The 18,920-nt window shown below is 39.3% G+C and overlaps 1 protein-coding gene across 1 annotated transcript in view; it reads left to right on the top strand.

Moving 5' to 3' along the window:
- Positions 1 to 17,193, top strand: part of ANXA10 (annexin A10) — a 38,578-nt gene extending 21,385 nt beyond the window's left edge. Inside the window, exons 4-12 of the mRNA XM_060100544.1 lie at positions 494 to 607; positions 2,238 to 2,328; positions 3,339 to 3,418; positions 10,279 to 10,332; positions 10,420 to 10,513; positions 11,399 to 11,494; positions 12,239 to 12,297; positions 14,805 to 14,927; positions 17,125 to 17,193. Coding sequence (XP_059956527.1) covers positions 494 to 607; positions 2,238 to 2,328; positions 3,339 to 3,418; positions 10,279 to 10,332; positions 10,420 to 10,513; positions 11,399 to 11,494; positions 12,239 to 12,297; positions 14,805 to 14,927; positions 17,125 to 17,193 — 780 coding nt within the window. The remainder of the gene's footprint in view (positions 1 to 493; positions 608 to 2,237; positions 2,329 to 3,338; positions 3,419 to 10,278; positions 10,333 to 10,419; positions 10,514 to 11,398; positions 11,495 to 12,238; positions 12,298 to 14,804; positions 14,928 to 17,124) is intronic.
- Positions 17,194 to 18,920: the final 1,727 nt, after the last annotated feature.

The following is an 18,920-nucleotide window of genomic DNA, read 5'->3' as shown; positions in this document are numbered from 1 at the left end:
AAGACTACTTAATTCATTTATACAAGCTTTTTGGCAATAGTATAACCAGAAACTCTTTGCTATAAGACATTGCTATAATGATAAAATAAAATGCATATTTTCTTTAAGGACTTTCTTTCATTAATTCCACACAAGAAAACTAAGCACTCCCAACTAAAATGCTTTCAGGTTTCAAATTTTATTTATTTTCATAATGAGATGAGAAGAGGGGTCGGGTTGGGATTAGGGAAGGAGTATCCTTCTGTGTTTACGTGACTAGAATATCCATACAGATGATGTCTCATGCAGAGATGTCATCACATCAGTCATTTTCAAACCCTCAAGTCCACGATCTCATGTAATCCATGTACACACATGTGAACTAAAACCAGACTAGTTATTATGTGAAGTGACGTGGAAAAGGAAATCATACTAGAAGACTTTCTGCAATTATCCCATTTCTCTCATAAAACTGGTAAGCGATATAATGAAGGTATTTGGTTTTCCTCCACAGGACCTGGTTAGTGAGCTGAAGGAGAAGCTTTCCAATCACTTCAAGGAAGTCATGGTGGGCCTCATGTACCCACCGCCCTCCTACGATGCCCACGAGCTCTGGCATGCCATGAAGGTAGAGGTCGGATGAGAAAATATTTCCATAGTGCGGGACCTGTCCTATGATGCTGCTATGTGTGATCAGGGAGGGGAGGGAACTTCTGCTCAAAGAAGAAATGAAAGAAATGCTGGGGGGGTGTCAGGAAAGGGGGGACCTCCAGAGCCCAGCAGCGGAATCAGTCGATTCTCCTGTTGTGCAAACTCAGACCCACCAACCCCGCTCTGTGCCAGTCTGCCAAAAGGAAAGCTTCCGGGGCTGTTTGGATTTGTCTCTCCCCAGTATATCTTCATACATTAAGAGGAAATATTATAATTCATGTGAATCTCTTTACACTGTGGTATAAATTGGGCTCATAAAGTAATGAGTCAGCAGTAATACTGAGTCAGAGACAAAATATAGATGACATCTATACTTTTGTGACCCTAAATTAATCCTTTACAAAAACTATTGCTCAAATGTAGCAAAATGTTACTTCTGAAGAATTAGAACAATTCTTTCTTACAGTAAAGAAATTAACTACAGATTTGTTAGAGGTTTGTTGGCTAGGGATGGGAGACAAACGGCTTTTCACATCTTTCCAAACGCTGACATGAAACACCTGCAGAGCTGCTACAATCATTCCAATACAATGCCTGCCAATGACCTGATTAGCCTGGTCTGGGAACAATGTGTGACTCGAAAAGGGAGAGGGAAAAAAATTACAGAATCTGGATCTTGGCCATCATATTTGTAGATCAGAATAAGCCTTATGTAAAATATTAATTTCAACTAATATTTTTTACAATTCCATATGTGGAATTTACTCAATTAAAATTCAGTGAGTAGATATGAATCCCAAAAGTACTGATTTTTTTAATATTTAAAAAAATTTTATTGGAGTATAGTTGATTTACACTGTTGTGTTAGTTTCAGGTGTACAGCAAAGTGAATCAGTTATCCATGTGCATACATCCACTCCGCTCTTATCTGTTTTTTTAGACTCGTTTCCCATATAGCCCATTACAGAGTATTGAGTGTTGCATAATGTCAATCCCTACCTCTTGCAAAATGATGTGAAGTAAGTCCTATGTTACTGTTTAGATGAAACTGTTACATTGTATCAATGTCTCACAGAATGGAACGGATTTCTGAAGCTTTCTGAAACAGATGCGTTGTCTTTAAAATCACCATCAGAGAAGAGTTTATGCCTATGGCTGAAAGAGACTACAGAAAGTACCCAGTCCAAATGTTTAGGCAAACGGTGCAGAAGTCCATATCCGGGGAGAGGCAGGGAGACGTCTCTGAAACATCTTTGCAAAATTAGAGACCCAGGATCAAATTCGAGCTTGCCCAAGAATTGATATTCTAGCAGGAAAAAAATCAGTGTCATGAGCATTGTTTAAACATCGTTCCCACATTATTTAGAAATGCCCATGCTGTTTCACACTATGAAGGAACAGAGTTTTAGATAATATTATCTTTTGGGGACCAAACAGCTAGTAAGTAGCAGAGGCAGACTGAACTGGGCCTGTCTTTACCCCAAGCATACTTCCTTGCCCCCTGCCACCTCTCAGAACACCAGGGAGGCTGGATCCCTTTACTGCACAGAGTGCACTGTTATTTCCAGCACAGATGCCTTTATATTTCTCTTGCTCTGTCCTTCCAGGGAGCAGGCACTGATGAGAATTGCCTCATTGATATATTAGCTTCAAGAACAAACGGAGAAATTTTCCAGATGCGAGAAGCCTACTATTTGCGTAAGGAAATACACATTTGTACATATGTTTTACACTCATATAAACTTTATATGTTTCAAATAATATGTAAAATATTCCAGTTTATGTATTTTAAAGAATTTTCTAAGACACTCATATGTGAAATATCACTCACTCAAGACTAATTAATTCACTAAGTAGAATCGATGATTAGGGTACTAAAAATGAAACAATTCCCTAGACAATCAAGTTAAGCGGACTTTCCAGGAAAATAATTACTAGTTTCTATGAGGTGGGTGTTTACATTAGGACAGCAAGTACCTGGCACAGTGGCTCAGGGAGCATCGTATCTCTTACCTAGGAGGGACCAGGTATAAAGACAGAACAAAGCAAAGCGCGATGATCACTCAGCGAATTCCACAAATATGGGCAACTACTTCAATTTACATAAACCTCATAATCACTGCGATCCACCTCAGAATCAGGTTTTTACACATCTTAAAAGTGGAAAGGTTAACTCTTTTCATTTTTAAAAAGGCTTAATGCCTTAAGTTCCATTGTGTCATGTATTATGTGACATTGAACTGTCAAGAAAATGTTCCAGACAATCAGCTCTATTGCATTCAAACAAAAACAAGACTTTCCCAAGGGGAGTGAAGTAAGACCCTTCACTGAAAATATCAAGACAGGACAAAGACTTGGGGAGAGCCGGGCTGGGCAGTGTGCTAAGGAAAGAGAAGGCAGAATTCTGAATTTTAAAGATTGCAGAATGCGAAATGATTCTCAATGTTGTTTTTCAGTTTTGGAATAGACATAGTATTTTTTTTAAGAAAACCGACCTGGGCCTATGTTACCACTGTGTCAAATTACTTGGGTGGACTGTTTATTGGCTTCATGTGAGTAGAATGTGGTAAAAGACAAAGAAATGTCAGCAGATTAGATGTCCCCTCACTTTCCACTCATACGGGGGAAGTAGCGCTGACCTAGGCAAGCACAGCTATACGTGGTTCTATCATAAACCAACCCTCCAACGTGGGCGTTCTCGTACCCAGAATACAGCCGCGACCTGCAGGAGGACATTTACTCAGAGACCTCGGGACACTTCAGAGATACGCTGGTGAACTTGGTCCAGGTATGAAACTCCAAAATTCACACCATTTTGCACTATTAAAAAAAATAGGTATGTTTCGTTTTCAAAAAATAGGACAGAAAACTCCAGTTTAACAGTGAATTCTGTACAATAACAAGTACTGAATGCCAGCTAAATTCAAGGCACTATGATAGAAACTTGGGTTGGATATAGAAACAAACAAATATGAATAAGACACCATCTCTGTTCTCAAAACAATCTACTATAAGTAAAATGATTATAATTATCAATAAATGCATAAATAATTATATATTACAAGGGTGTTAACAGATTAAAAATACTACGGTTACAATTAGTAGAATGAGAACATTGCCTAAGGCCCCAGGGACCCAGGACCACACCAATAGGTGAATAGTCAGAACCACCAGATGAGAGTACAATATACATGGGGATCCAGAAGCCTCACTCATGACTTTAAATTAGGACAATCTGGATTACTGAAAATAAAAACTAGTTTTCCCTTCTTACCATCTCTTTATTTCTGTAATTCCATCTTCTCCTTGAGTTTGTGTTGACCAAATCAATCAGACACACCCTCAGTACCTGATGAAGTGATGCAGGAAACGGGAGAGGATTCAGCAGGAAACAAGGGGCTTGAATTTAGGCAAGAAAAGCTATTTCGGTTCCTCTGTGTTATCACTCAGATTGTTGACTAGCCATCTTCTAGCAGGAAGAGCAGTGGATGGAACTCTTGATGTTCCAGCGCATGTTATAGAACTTATAGAATGAAAGAAAACAAGGGAACATCAGGTCAGGAAAAAAACACAGAAAATCTCCCAACCACTCCAGAAAATAGACCCAGAGCCATATGCTAATTTTTCTTTCTGAAATTGCAGGTTCAAACTTTTACCTAGAGAGAGTTTTTTTTTTTAATTCTACAAAGTTTTTTTACAAAAATGAACAACTTTATTTCTCAAGTTAAAGTATTGTATTACTTTACACAAGAAAGATAAAAATTAAGAATTCTTTCTACCCTGTCTAGAACTAGTCTATATACAGAAAATAGTTAAAATGAGAAAATGACTATTGATAATGATTTATTTTCCTTTAAAATATCAATGGCAGTGTGCAAATTTAAGTGACTACTTCATTTTCCTTCTTTTCTGATTGGGCAATTTTGCTATCTTCCTCATTCGGGGTGGATTAACACATCCAATCAAACACAGGAGGTGTGGTTTCTTTAATGTGTGTTTATTGTGATTAAAAACTTTATACTGTACTTCATAATAGTCTCTATAATTTAAGAATGAATAAATATATCAGCCAGATTAGAACACAAACTAACAATTCCATGCATTGCCAGGCAACAAGAATTTTACATTTTTTTTACTCTTTTTTTTGTGCCCAAGTTATTGTCAGTTTTGAATTAGGAATAAAGAAATCCAAAAGGAAAGATTCCAGAGGAAGCAAGTATTAGCTGCCCCAGGCGGAGGAGAGATTGGTGCCTAGGGCTGGTTGGATTTCTTCAAATTGCTCAACTGGAAAAAAATGGCCGAGTACTGAGCAAGTCTACTGACCTTTCAATTAAAGTAAAAATTCTATTTGTAAAAACAAAATCAAGAATTTGCTTTCTTGTTTAATTTGGTTTGCTGTGGTTCAATTTGGATGTGTATGGCATGGCTGCATAGTTCATAAAACTGCCTGTATCAATTCATCAAGTCCTATTCTGAAGAGTCTAATCTCTGGGATGAGAACATCAATAGAGAATAGATATCATCCAACTTGAGACTTCTGTGTAAGGTGTTGTAGAAATAAGCTTATTTAAATTTGTGACAGAAGTTGAGTCATTATAGGAAAAAAGTTTTTAATAATCATTATTAATATTAAAAATAATCTTACTTGGCAACATGTCAATTGAATATTTTCTAACTTTTCAACATTGTAAGATTAACTAAAACATTCTCTCAATTTAGAAGGGTCTTCATCTTTTGGTTTTCTAGGACTGATGCTCCATAATGTAAATTAAAACAACAGTTTCCAGTCAGAAATTCATGTTGGCATTAGTACTGCCCCTAATAAAACCAAAAGTCCTATTATAAATCCATGAGTTGCATCTTAATAGCAAACACCTTTTTATTTTCTTAGTATCCAAAAAGAAATTTATTTCAATTTATTAAAGAAATATATAAGCTCTCTAGTAAGACAAAAAATATTTCACTAGGACTATTTTGCATTCCACTAGGCCTATATCACAGTCCAGCCTCTCCTTCCAAATTTGGCTTCTTTTCTCTCCCATCCATGGTTGATCCCCAGCACATCCCATAATAACAAGAACCTGTTTTGTAAATAAGTTCATTTGTATCATGTTTTAGATTCTACATATAAGCGCTATATGGTATTTCTCTTTCTCTGACTTATTCACTTAGTATGATCATCTCTAGGTCCATCCATGTTGCTGCAAATGGCATTATTTCATTCTTTTTTATGGCTGAGTAACATTCCATTGTATATATGTACCACATCTTTATCCATTCATCTGCTGATGGACATTTAGGTTGTTTCCATGTCCTGGCTATTGTAAACAGTGCTGCTATGAACATAGGGGTGCAGGTATCTTTTCAATATGTGTATGTGTATAACTGAATCACTTTGCTATACACCTGAAACTAACCCAACATTGTAAATCAACTATACTTCAATAAATTTTTTTTTAAAAGGCAAAAAAATATAACAAGATACCTGCAGGTCTCCATCTCAGAGTCAGCTCCCCAGGGGAGCTGACTGGCTGCACCCTGTCCCTGGGAGCTCAGATGGGCTCCGTGGCTGGCCTGATGTCTCACGTCTGCTGAGTGAGAGACTAACCTGAAAACAGCCTCAAGACACCATACCTCCTCCTCCACTGTTAAATGTGATGGCTCCCACCTCCAACCCCATCTGATTGAACTCCAGTTCTACTTCTATCTGGTAAAATTCCAATGATCAAGTACTCAAATAACCTCTCAGAATCTCTGCACCTCGTCAAAGGTTATGCTACAAACCCCCTAAAAGTAAATGACAGCCAAGAATCAGGACCGCAGTGTGTTTTTATAAAGCAAAACTCTTATATTTCAGGAAAAAACACACAGTTCTGAAAACTAAACTTGAGAAAAAATAAATCACAAGGGGAAAAAATCAGTGAATGATATTTTCCCTTGAAGTAATAGGGCTATCTATCTTATGCACAATTGCAGTTCCTTTTCCCTGAAATTAAACAATGCTTTATTTTTGATAGAGTATAAATTGAGAATGTGTATTTGTATACATAATATTATTTGTATAGACACATATTTTAAAATAATACACAATTTATTTTATCACTGGGTTTCACCTAATTTGGATTATGACTTTACAGGATAAAGTATTACTTCTTAAGTTCAATTTCTAGAGTTGGAACTTAAGAGTGTGTGTGTGTGTGTGTGTGTTTAACCTTGAAATAGCTCTTCAGAGCAGTAAAATTGTCCTTTCAACATAGAATATAAAAATTGATGGTGAAGGAAGACCTAGATTTTATAAGAAGCCAAGGGAAATTAATGAGGTTTACTTAAATATTATGTATTTATAAGGTTTCATAGTATATTCCCCTTAAAATGTAAAACACAATTTACGAGTATAAGATAATACATATTCCAAAGAAAGCACTTAACTCATAATTGAAAATGGAAGTGAAAAACTTATATTTCAAGATCAGGAGTCCCAGGTAATGCTTAGTAAAATGTATAATTTCTCATAGATGTTTAAATATTTTGAAGTCTGACCAGTGACTTCTGACTTCTACATTAATGGCTCTGCATTTTGGACCTCCTGGTTTAGGCTTTGGATCAGTAAATTTCCAAGAGTGAAAATGATGTAACGTTAACTAGAGAATTGAAGAAGTCCAACACTTCTGACCACTATCTGTGGGGTACACCATTTCAGAGACTCTGTCTAGACATCTTACAAAAAGAGGTGATGAGTTCCAGCCAAATAACTGAGGGGCACTGTCACGTGACCAAGTTCCTTCTACCCTCCAGTTGGGATCTTTATTCTCTCTGCCCCCGTCTCTCTCTATAGATAGATGTTTGATAGATGGTAGATGGTAGATACATACATACATATATACATAGAGAGATGATAGATACATAGATAGATGATAGATACATAGATAGATACATAGATAGATAGATAGAGATATAGATAGGCAGACTGGTAGATAGATGACGGACAGATAATAGATAGACAGGCAGATAGACAGATACTCTGTGTAAAACAACCAGGTATATATCTGTGTATCTTTTGCTCTTGGCTCTAAGTCAGCTGTGTGTCCTTGGGTTTATCATTTTGCTTTCTTGAGATTCCAGATATCTACCCTGTAAATCAAAGGAAGTGAACCCATTCTGCTCCATTCCCTCCCAGTACCCATATTCTAAACTTCTTCAGCAATTACAATCACATCCTCCTCCCTCCCTCTGCAGCGTCACTTCCAGAATCAGGGGAAACACCACCCATGGCTTTCATCTTTTTGACATCATGAACATTCAGATACACCTCTTTTTTGTCAATTAATAGAGATTGAGGGAATTGGAAGCTTTAAGGTATGCATGAAACGTGAAGTGTTTAAATTACTGTCACATTTTCTGGGAAAAAAAGAGCTTTTAATCTATAAAGAATTTTCCAACAGGGCTGTTTCTAATAAGAAAACCACTCAACCAGAACACGTTCTTCTTGAAAACTAATGCCAATCACTGAACTGACTCACAGCACTTCCTGTGCTTTTATTAAACCAGATTTACAGGAGATCTAAGTATCTGTCAAATAATGAAAAGTTAGTCACTTAGAGATCAATTAATCCATATGTGCAAATCACCCTGCAGATGATAAACGTTTCCAGACAGAAAAAATGGAAACTGTCCTCATCTTGGCTGTCAGCAGTCTCCAAGTGATACTTCCTCAGACTCATGCCCTGAGGCCTCTGGGGATCATCTGTAGCCACTTTGCTCCAAATACTTCCAGCCAGATTTTAATTCCTTTAATTTCTTCCTTTCACATTTTTATTTTGTCCCTAACCCCAACTGTCATTTATGCCGTTTCTCTGGCATTTACATCACCTACCAGTCTACTGTCTTAGGCTTTTTATATGACAAAATCCACTTGCTGGGAAAAGCTAAATCACACATTAAACTGATTCACATTTTTTTTAATCTGCCAGTCTGCTTAAAGTGCTTTTGGCAATTAACTGCACAAAGAAGTAAACAGATGGGCACCATTTCAAGTTAAATGTCCAAAAATCAAATCTCTCACAAAAATTTCAGAACTGCAGAAAATTCTTGAATATTTCTCACAGACTTTGCATGTGTAGGTGTTTAGTTAGCTACATCGTTTGATTGGAAATCACAAAAAACACTTCAACGATCCAGAAAATCTTCCCGTTTCTACTAACTGGTGTTTAAATTCTGCCATCTAAAAGGTATTTCTTTAACTTCCCTTCCTTCGTTCAGTACTGACTCAGTGAATATTTCTCAAATGTGCCAAGGACAATTGGGAATTATCAAAAGAGACAAAGACCCCAGTCTTCAGAAGCTTGCATTCTATCGGGGGATGCAGACAGCTAAGGAGAAATCTAACAAATTGGTGCATTTCACAGCATGTTAGGTGATGAAGGATACGGCAGGGCAGGGGAGGGGATGGCGGGTAGGTTACGATGTTGCACAGCTTGCTCAGGGCAAATCCCATTGAGAAGACGAGACTTGACCAGTTAAGCTGGTTAACTTATACCCCTTTTTCTGTCTCAGTTGGATCAGAACCAAGTAACCTTTCACGATGGTTTGGCCTCACCCTTGCTCTCTCTGGAGCCTAAGACTCCCACTAGTGGCCGGCTGTGTTCCCCACAGGGTTCCAGCCAGCGCGGTCTGTCCCACAGCCCTGGCCTGCTGGAAGGGTCTGCCCTGCTGCGGCCATCAACCACTGCACCTGTCCGGCTCCGCTGCCGGCTTGTCAGCCAGCAGGCAAGTTCCTCCATCAGGAGCAGAAGAGAGATTTGGGGCCTATTCGTGCTGCTTCGGGACTGAGATGAATTCAGGAAGGGGTCTTTGGGGCCTCGGCTGCCCCATCTTGCTCCGTCACTGAGTTCATTTCCAGAGTCCGAAAAGACAACAGGAGCAGAAGGCAGTGTACTCTGTGTTCTTTCAGCAAAGTCAAAAGAGCAAGAAAAAGCATTTCCTCCAGATCTGGACCCAAAGGAGAGGAAAGGTTAACTAAACTGTCTCATCATGTGTCTCTCCTGCCTCTTTCTTCCCTCATAACCCTCAGGGACCAGAGGGTCCTGCATTAGGGGGCTCTCCTTCCCTCCTGTTTGAAAGCACTTCTCTTAGGGCAGCTTGGCCATGTCTGTTCTTTCTTCATATGATAAAGAGGCAGGAGTGAAACAAATTTACCAAATCCTCTCACTGCACACACTCTGGATTTCATGGTTATTTTCCTGTTGCCTATATGAGATGTTACAAGTCAGAGACTGAGCACTAACTCACGCTTTCTCTCTGCCTTTTCCTTCTGACGATGTTAAAATCCCGTCTCTACCAGCCGGCCAGGCAGTGGGCGCTGTTTAAAGGGGTGGGCGGCAGAGGTACTGCCCAGGGAACCGGAAAAGCGAAAAACTTGTCAACTCCCTTGAAAGATTACCTCGGCTACAAAGAAAAAATGAAAAGTGCCCACATTTTTAAAAAGACCTGCATTGCATAACCCAAGAAATGTAGACTAACTCCGACTAACGATAGAACTTTCTTAGGCGTCTCCAGTGTGTTTCGTGGCTCAAAGATTTGTGTCCCGGTTACCCTACTAAGTTGTCAATTCAGAGCACTTACAGAGGGAAACCTGTGCTTACTTCACAGGGAACCAGGGAAGAAGGGTACACGGACCCTGCCACGGCTGCCCAGGACGCCATGGTAACGGGCCAGCCCTGGGGCGACCGCGGGACCTTGGGCACGCCAGCCTGGGGCCGCCGTGCTACCTGACGGCCTGTGATGTTTCAGGTGCTGTGGGAGGCCTGCCAGCAGAGGACAGGGGAGCACAAAACGCTTTTGCAAATGATCCTGTGTAACAAGAGCTACCAGCAGCTGTGGCTGGGTAACTGCCCTCTGTTCTCTACAGCTACCCCCCGATTAGAGAATAAAAAGCAAGTAGGTAATTGGGAAAGGGGGTGTTGTATATAAAGAGAGGAAAGCCAGTTATCTCAAAGGTACCTCTTTGGGGTTATGTTTATACAGACGTGCCTCATCTAATAACATTGCTAAGGATGAAGCTCCCCTAGAATTTTATTTTGCCAATAATTGAATCACATAACCTTTCAATACTAAACTTTTTAAAACCACCTCTGTTTCTGATGGAGAACTTACTCACCTATATTACCTATCTCCTGTTAGGTACATCATATGTTGTCTTAAAAAGAATATGGGTGGGCTTCCCTGGTGGCGCAGTGGTTGAGAGTCCGCCTGCCGATGCAGGGGACACGGGTTCGTGCCCCGGTCTGGGAAGATCCCACATGCCACGGAGCGGCTGGGCCCCTGAGCCATGGCCACTGAGCCTGTGCTCCGCAACGGGAGAGGCCACAACAGTGAGAGGCCCGCGTACCACAAAAAAAAAAAAAAAAGAAAGAAAAGAAAAAAAAAAAAGAATATGGTGAACACAGTCCGTAATGAACCAAGGTCATTATTACTGAAGTCGTGATTTGTGTGAAGCTGCCTTACTGGTCCTACAGGTGCTTTGTTCGACTTTCCCCAAACTGCTGTAACTTTCTGTCTCCCTTATTTTTTTAAATACTTTTTTGATTTTTTCTACTATATATAACACAGAAAAGTCCATTAAAAAAATTTAAAAGATGGCCTACTGCAACCTAACACCCACCCCTATACTTTATTTACCTTCACTGTGTATAAGCAATCAAATCCATGTTTGCATTTTAAAATTATAATATTCATAAAATCTCCTTTGAATTCTATCGATTTGTTGAAGTTTTCCAGGAATTTCAAACTATTTCTGGGCAAGACATAGTAGATGCCATTAATGAATGTTACGATGGATCCTTTCAAGAGCTGCTAGTTGCAATTGGTGAGTAACAATGTGTTTGGCGCAGTGAATGCTGATTAGCTCTGATTGAATTAAAGATGCACGAGCGGGCCTCCCTGGTGGCGCAAGTGGTTGGGAGTCCGCCTGCCGATGCAGGGGATACGGGTTCGTGCCCCGGTCTGGGAGGATCCCATATGCTGCGGAGCGGCTGGGCCCGTGAGCCATGGCCGCTGGGCCTGCGCATCCGGAGCCTGTGCTCCGCAACGGGAGAGGCCACAGCAGTGAGAGGCCCACATACCGCAAAAAGAAAAAAAAAAAAAAAAAAAAAAGATGCACGAGCAAGCTCTTGATTGAGTCACCTTCCCCTGAATTTAATTATTTAGACAGAATGTTAACTCTGTAGAGGAAACATGCATCGGCTACTGATACAAAGCACTAAACTGGCAAGCTAATAACTTTCATGAACCCATACCCTTCCTAACAGCTGTCAACTTGCACACTAGGAAACCTTGAATTCTCAGGTAATTGGGATCTCACACCTTTAAATTCATCTTGTACATACTAACTTCCTTTCCCTTGTAAAGAAGGTTATGGTTTTACCACTATTCTAAATGTTGACATTTTAATACAATGTACAATGAGGGATCCCACAGAGAGCTCACAAAATATCAGTCTTCCAGGATTGTAACTGGAAAAAAAAAAAGCATTCTCATTGTTTCCCAAATTTTGAAGAAAATATGTACTGCCACTCCCAAACTTTCTTCTTTTCTCTCTGATTTTTCCTAGTTCTCTGTGTTCGAGACAAACCAGCCTATTTTGCTTACAGATTATACAGTGCAATCCATGTAAGTATGAGCCACGTATTTTTAAAATTTCTCCAGAAATCATGTCTACTTTCTCAAAGGACTAATTTTACCTCAATTATTTAAATATTGATTCCCATATTTGAATTTGTATGCAAATATATTAATTTCAAAGAAAATATGCTCCAGTGAAGAAATATACACCAAAATGAGACCCATCAAATAAAGATAATGCTCTGCTTTCTGTATCAAACAGAGGTACCTAAGAAGTATTCCTTGGGGCCTCTCCCCCCAGGGAGATGTGCTTTAGCATTTCTTAGCATCTGGAGAAACTGGCAGGTCCAAATGCTTTTACCACATATGAAGACCACCCCCTCATACTCAGGCAATTACACAACATATGGCATCAAGCAGAAAATGTCAAAACATTACAAACTCTCAGAAGGAAATGGCTGCATTCCTGAACTTTAAAAACACAAAACGTGAGTGGTTATTTTTAAACATAAAGTATTATTTTAAAAAACACTTAAAATGAGACAGCTAGACAACAATAAACTCTAACGCTATTTTTGTAATTAAGTGAGAATGTTTTTTAGTTTTGGGTGATAATCAACTGCACATCTTTGGTGCATTCATTTTCAAAGAAACAAACACTTATGTGCATGAGACAATGAATATCTCATCCACAATGTGTACAAAAATATTTAGAAAATGAAAAGGTCTCATACAAATCACTATACATGTCATAGCCCTGAAAACTCAAAGAAAATCATTAAAAAAAATTCAGTGGTACAATAATTTTAAGGGAGTGTTTTATCCTCAAAGTAATTGTTATACACCAACTTCTTAGAGGTAGCAAGCAAGCTTGGATAATATGCTAATGATCAAGAATATTTTATTTAGTTATTTTTATTGATGTACAAGGATTTTTTATTAGGTACAAGAACCCATGTATCCTCAGAACACAGGATGAAGATCAGTGCTCACAGTCCTCTGCTTGTTTTTGATTCTATTTCCAAGAATAAAGGTGGATTTGATTAACTATATATTTAAAAGTGTATTGGGCAAGGATATTGTATGACATCAACCGTTTCCTTCTCCAACAAAGAGTGAAGCTTCACTTGTGAATGACCTTGGGAAAATAATCACATTATTCTGATTCCAATGACGCCCAAAGTGAGGGCCAATATCCTAATAATAAATAAAAACTCTACCCTTGCTGTGTGTGTCAATGCAAAAAGAAAGGTATGTGTACTCACGAACAGTTTGCAGGTACAGCAGAGGAGTGTATATTCCAGTAATCAGAGTGTTCATATACAAGGGCCTCCTGCCAATGTCAAGTATTGTTCAAAAGCTGTCTTCACCAGCTCTCACCAAAGAAAATCTCTGTTTTTCTCCAGTTTATTCTAAGCGAATGATACACAACTTAAATATGGGAAGTTGGCTGGATCATTCATTTTCATCACTTCAAATTATGGAAAAGTTTGTTAGTAGGTCTACACCCAAAACATTCAGACATCAAAAATTAGCTGCTGCTTCCTGGCCACTGGATGTCACCAGTACTCCATTTGAACAAACAAGTTGAAATTGCTTTGTGAAGCGCTATTCACTCTGGACCTAGTACACAGAAAGGGATGGCTGTGTATTTTTCAGTATTGGAGGTTAAATCAGCAAATATTTTGAGTACCTGGAATTCTTACATTTACAGTTTTCCACAATAAGCAGACGATAAAATAAAAATATAATTGCCGTCTTAGAAACGCTGACGTTCATCTAACAGAGTTGGGACCCACATCCCAACCCAGGAAGAATTTTTACCTAGAAAGAGCACATGATCAGATTTGCATCTTAAAATGTGTTCAGGAGACAGTGGGGAGGTTGACCAGGTTTTAAAGGGAGAATTATAGAGTCTCAGACATAGAAAACAAACTTATGGTTGCCAAGGGGTAAGGGGAGGAGGGATAAATTAGGAGATTGGGACTGACATATACACACTACTATGTATAAAATGGATAACTAATAAGGCCCTACTATATAGCTCAGGGGACTCTACTCAACACTCTGTAATGGGCTATATGGGAAAAGAATCTAAAAAAGAGTGGAGATATATATATATATATATATATATGTATGTACATGTATAACTGAATCACTTTGATGTACAGCAGAAGCTAACACAACATTGTAAATCAACTACACTCCAATAAAAAATGATTTTTTAAATAAAAGGGAGGATTATTGCAGAATCAGGTGAAGTGATGAGGGCCAGCATCAAGGCTATGACTCTGGAAATAGAGATTAGAGGGCATTTAAGAAGCAGAGTAGATGGACCACTTGACTGTGTGTGTACCGTGTGGGGGCCCGGGGGGGGGCGGGTCACAGAGGGGAGGCGGAGTCTGAGTCGATGCCCGTGGGTGGGGATGCCAGGGCTTGAGGGATACAGGACCAGGAGCACACGGCCACAGAAAAGAGGATGAGTCGATTTTAGAGAGACTGACTTTAAGGTGCTGTTTCCTGATTGTTTTTCTCCCCTTGGCTGTGTCTTTTAGGACTTTGGTTTCCATAATAAAACCGTGATCAGGATTCTAATTGCCAGAAGTGAAATAGACCTGATGACCATAAGGAAACGATACAAAGAGAGATACGGGAAGTCCCTCTTCCATGATATCAAAGTAAGTCTCCTACACGTGATTTCTTTGCACCCATATTTGATCCTTTTTGAAACTGAAACAAGAGCTGTAATTTAACTAACTTCACGGTGGAATCTAAAAAGTTAAATATTCTGGCTGGGATCATCTACATTAGTAGGTCAGGCAGCCTTAGCACAACAGGTGAGAAAAATCCCTTCACCTCGGTGACAAAACTTATTCCTCTTTGATGTGTTTTAAGCAAAAGTCATTGGTTTGTCATGTAAACTATTCATCCCACGATCATGTGATGAGGATCTGCAAGCTAAACGCCCAAGAATGATCAGCACCAGGAAGAAAACGTTTTGCAAGAAGAGCCCATAAATTGTGAAGAGCTTTCTGAGATCAGCTCTCCTGTGTTGTCATAGGAGACGGCAGCCAGTCAGATCCCATCACGTGGGTGCAAAATTCTGCACATTGCCATCCCATGAGCCCTTGAAGCTCATGCCAAGAAGCAACGACTCAGAAGTCAACAGGCCGGTAGTTTCTTCATTCTGATACACCTAAGCTTTAGCCTGGATTTTGATAAAACCTAGCAAAGAATTATCAGAATATGTAGGACCATCTATGTAATTTGGGGCACCCCATGGAAAATGAAAACGTTTGACCCCTTATTCAAAAAAGTATAAAGAACTTCAAGATGGCACCCTCAGAGCATTACCCCAAGCACAGGGTCCTAGAATGTATCTTAATGTACATTTTGCACATAGCTAAATCCTGTTATCTTGTCCACGTTGTTTCCATTGAAATTTTCAATTGCATAAAATAGCTTTTTAGTTTATTGAAAGATACGGAAGAAACTTGACAACCCAAGGAGCAAGAGATCACACAACCCAGAAGACCTTGTAGGCCCTCAGGGAGCTGAAGTGCTTTCCAAGAGGAAGGGTTAATGGAGCATTTAAGAGACATCTTCCTCCTTCGTCTTTGATAAAACTCTCCTTACAGCCACCTTCAAAACCTTAAACTTTTAGTGGTGTTAAACATTTCTCATTGAGAAATGCGTGTCATAACTCATTTTCTAAATGAATAAACTACTTCTAATACCTATACAGCAATTAACGACAGCCACCTCAAAATCTACTAATATTCACATATGATTAATGCAACTTTACTATGTGCATTTAAGGCAGTAATTATAATTACACAACTTTGTGTATGAGAACATGCATGTGAGAGTTGACTTTTAACAAAGATAAGTTTTATAATTCCTTTTATTTATTACTATCATTTTTTTTGAAAAACTTAGAAACTATGGAAGCATGATAAAAGGATTAAAATGGCCCTAATTCTCCACCACAGATAACCAATAACAAAATTTTTTTGTACACGTTTTCTTTTAAAAAATGTTTTACTACTTAAAGAAATATTTTTATTAAATCATGGATCCCACTGTAGAAGTTCTAAAGTACATAAACTGCCCCACATTATTATTTATTGCTTTTTACTTTTTCACTATTATACATAATATTATGGTGTATATTTTGGAGCCTAAATCTTGGTCTCATCCATAATTGATCATTATTTCCTTAGGACAGATTTCTTGAAGTAGACTTTCTGCATTAATGACTATAAACATTTTTAAGCCATCTGAGGCATATTGCCCAATCTGCCCTCCAGACTCTACACTGATTTACAACAATAAATGAGGACACCTCTTTCAAGTTGAGGAGAAGATGTGATTCTACTGGAAGTTATTCTTCTTATAAAAACACATTAGGGGGCTTCCCTGGGGGCGCAGTGGTTGAGAGTCCGCCTGCCGATGCAGGGGACACGGGTTCGTGCCCCGGTCCGGGAAGATCCCACATGCCGCAGAGCGGCTGGGCCCGTGAGCCATGGCCGCTGAGCCTGCGCATCTGGAGCCTGTGCTCCGCAACGGAAGAGGCCACAACAGTGAGAGGCCCGAGCACCGCAAAAAAAAAAAAAAAAAAAAAAAAAAAAACACATTAGGGTTCCATCAACTTTATATAAACTTTGTTCTATTGATTATAACCATGGTATTATTTTTCAGTAACTTCCAGGGAATAGTTCTCAGGGCATATTAAATATTTAGATGAAAAAAATAAATAATTTTTGTGATGCTAACGGCCCATGGTCTTTCATTCTATAGTTCAGAGGAATTATGCTTCTTTTTAGAAATACTATGACACTGTATTTCAAATACATTACATTTTCTTCTTTTCAGCATTTCGCTTCAGGGCATTACGAGAAGGCTCTGCTTGCCATCTGTGCCGGGGATGCTGACGATTACTAAATAACAAGAAGCATTTGGAGGATGCACTCATCTTCAGAGACACGTCAAAATACAGATTATGTGATGAATATGCATTGTTAGTAGCATTATTACAAAACTATAGAATCATATTTCTCTCTTTTCTCTTTTCTCTCTTTAAAATTATTCCAAGAATAATTATTATCAATAGGTTATTCAAAAAAACCTATTGACAAAAGTGTATGAGATTGGATTTGCACATATCTAAATCAGGAATTTGTTAGATTGCGTGTAACAGAATAATAAAAGACATTATTGCATTGACATATGTTATTTAATGTGAACCGTCAATTCCCTACAAGGAGTGGGTCTGCTTACAGCTGTCCCAGCATGCTGTGGGAGATGAGGGAAATGGGGTGCATGGCCATCCCCTTCCCTACTCGAGACTCTGGACAAACGCAGTAAAGCCAAAGTGAACATCTCAGTCCCCTTTAAATGAAAATAAAGGTATAAAACAGCAGAATACAGCCAGATATATACTTGTCAAGCTTAGCTGTGTAAGAGACTTAGATGGAAAAATAGGCATGTGTGTGCGCATGCGTGTGCGTGAGTGCTGTGTATTTGACAACCCCTCTGGTAAAGGCAACATCTCTGGCTATTGCTGTTCTTGGCGTTAGTGCCTAGCCAGCCACTCACCCCGGCAACGGCAGCAGAGTCCCTGCTGCTTGTTTGTCTTCACTCCTCAACATCAGCATCAAAGCCTATCTGGGAAGTAACTACGATCTGTGCCATTGGTCAAGGCCGTTCCCTTCTGTGTCTGTAGATCTGGTAAATTAGGAGCAGCAAAGAAAAAGTACTCACTGAGTCAGATTTGGGGGGAGAATCGAGTTTGACGCCACTGTCTAGCCAAGAGCAAAAGCAGGGACAGAGATGGGTGAGCCCAAGACGGAGGGATAAGCTCCCAGGATACGCAGGGGAGGACACACAAATGCGGTCACAGAAAGCAGCAGTTGAGGAAGGCGAGCAAGGCAAATGTGGACATGCAGGCAATAAATCTAGACGTACTAGTGACGCTGGCGGATGTGCTTTATTCCACGTGGAGCGCTCTCAATGGCTCACAGCCTAGTCTCTGTAGATGTGTCCCCACTGGCTTCAGGGACATGGAGAATGTGCTCAGAACCTGGGGTCTGCCTGGGGGAAGAATGCAGGACATTTAGAAACGTGTAATAATTAGTCATCTGAAACTACTTTTAAGAGTTCAGCTCACTGCTACAGTGTATGATGTTGTACAATTTTAACTTGGGTTTTATTTCTGCCTTTAAAAAAATCATTAGCATTTGAAGCCAAAGTAGTAATTATTTGAGACATTTAGCATAGCTATTACACAAGCTAAAACTCTTAGAAGAAAAATGTTAGAATTCCTGATGAGAACTTAGATATCTAACGAAAAACTTTCCACCCTAAGATATCTTTATATACGCTATTCAATAAATTGTGAAATCTATACCTTAGTTAAGTAATATCTTTTACGTCTTTAGCGCAGCGTGAAAATCGAATCAAAAACAAATCTGGACTTAGGTAAGAAGAGATTTATTGGAAAAGACCATTGCAGTAAGTGGAAAAGCCTACTGCAAAGGGAAAATACTATGACCGTGGGATGTGCAGGGGTCTCAAAGGTCAGCAGAAAAAGATCTTCAATTTATAGGGATTAGTAAACAAGGCTGGAAATGATCAGGTGAGGGGTATGGGGGTGTGTGTGGTGTGATTGC

Source organism: Mesoplodon densirostris, chromosome 6 (assembly GCF_025265405.1).
Source record: "Mesoplodon densirostris isolate mMesDen1 chromosome 6, mMesDen1 primary haplotype, whole genome shotgun sequence".
Lineage (NCBI taxonomy): Eukaryota > Metazoa > Chordata > Mammalia > Artiodactyla > Ziphiidae > Mesoplodon > Mesoplodon densirostris.
Note: the sequence above shows the minus strand (reverse complement) of the source record. Positions and strands in the feature narration are given on the sequence as shown.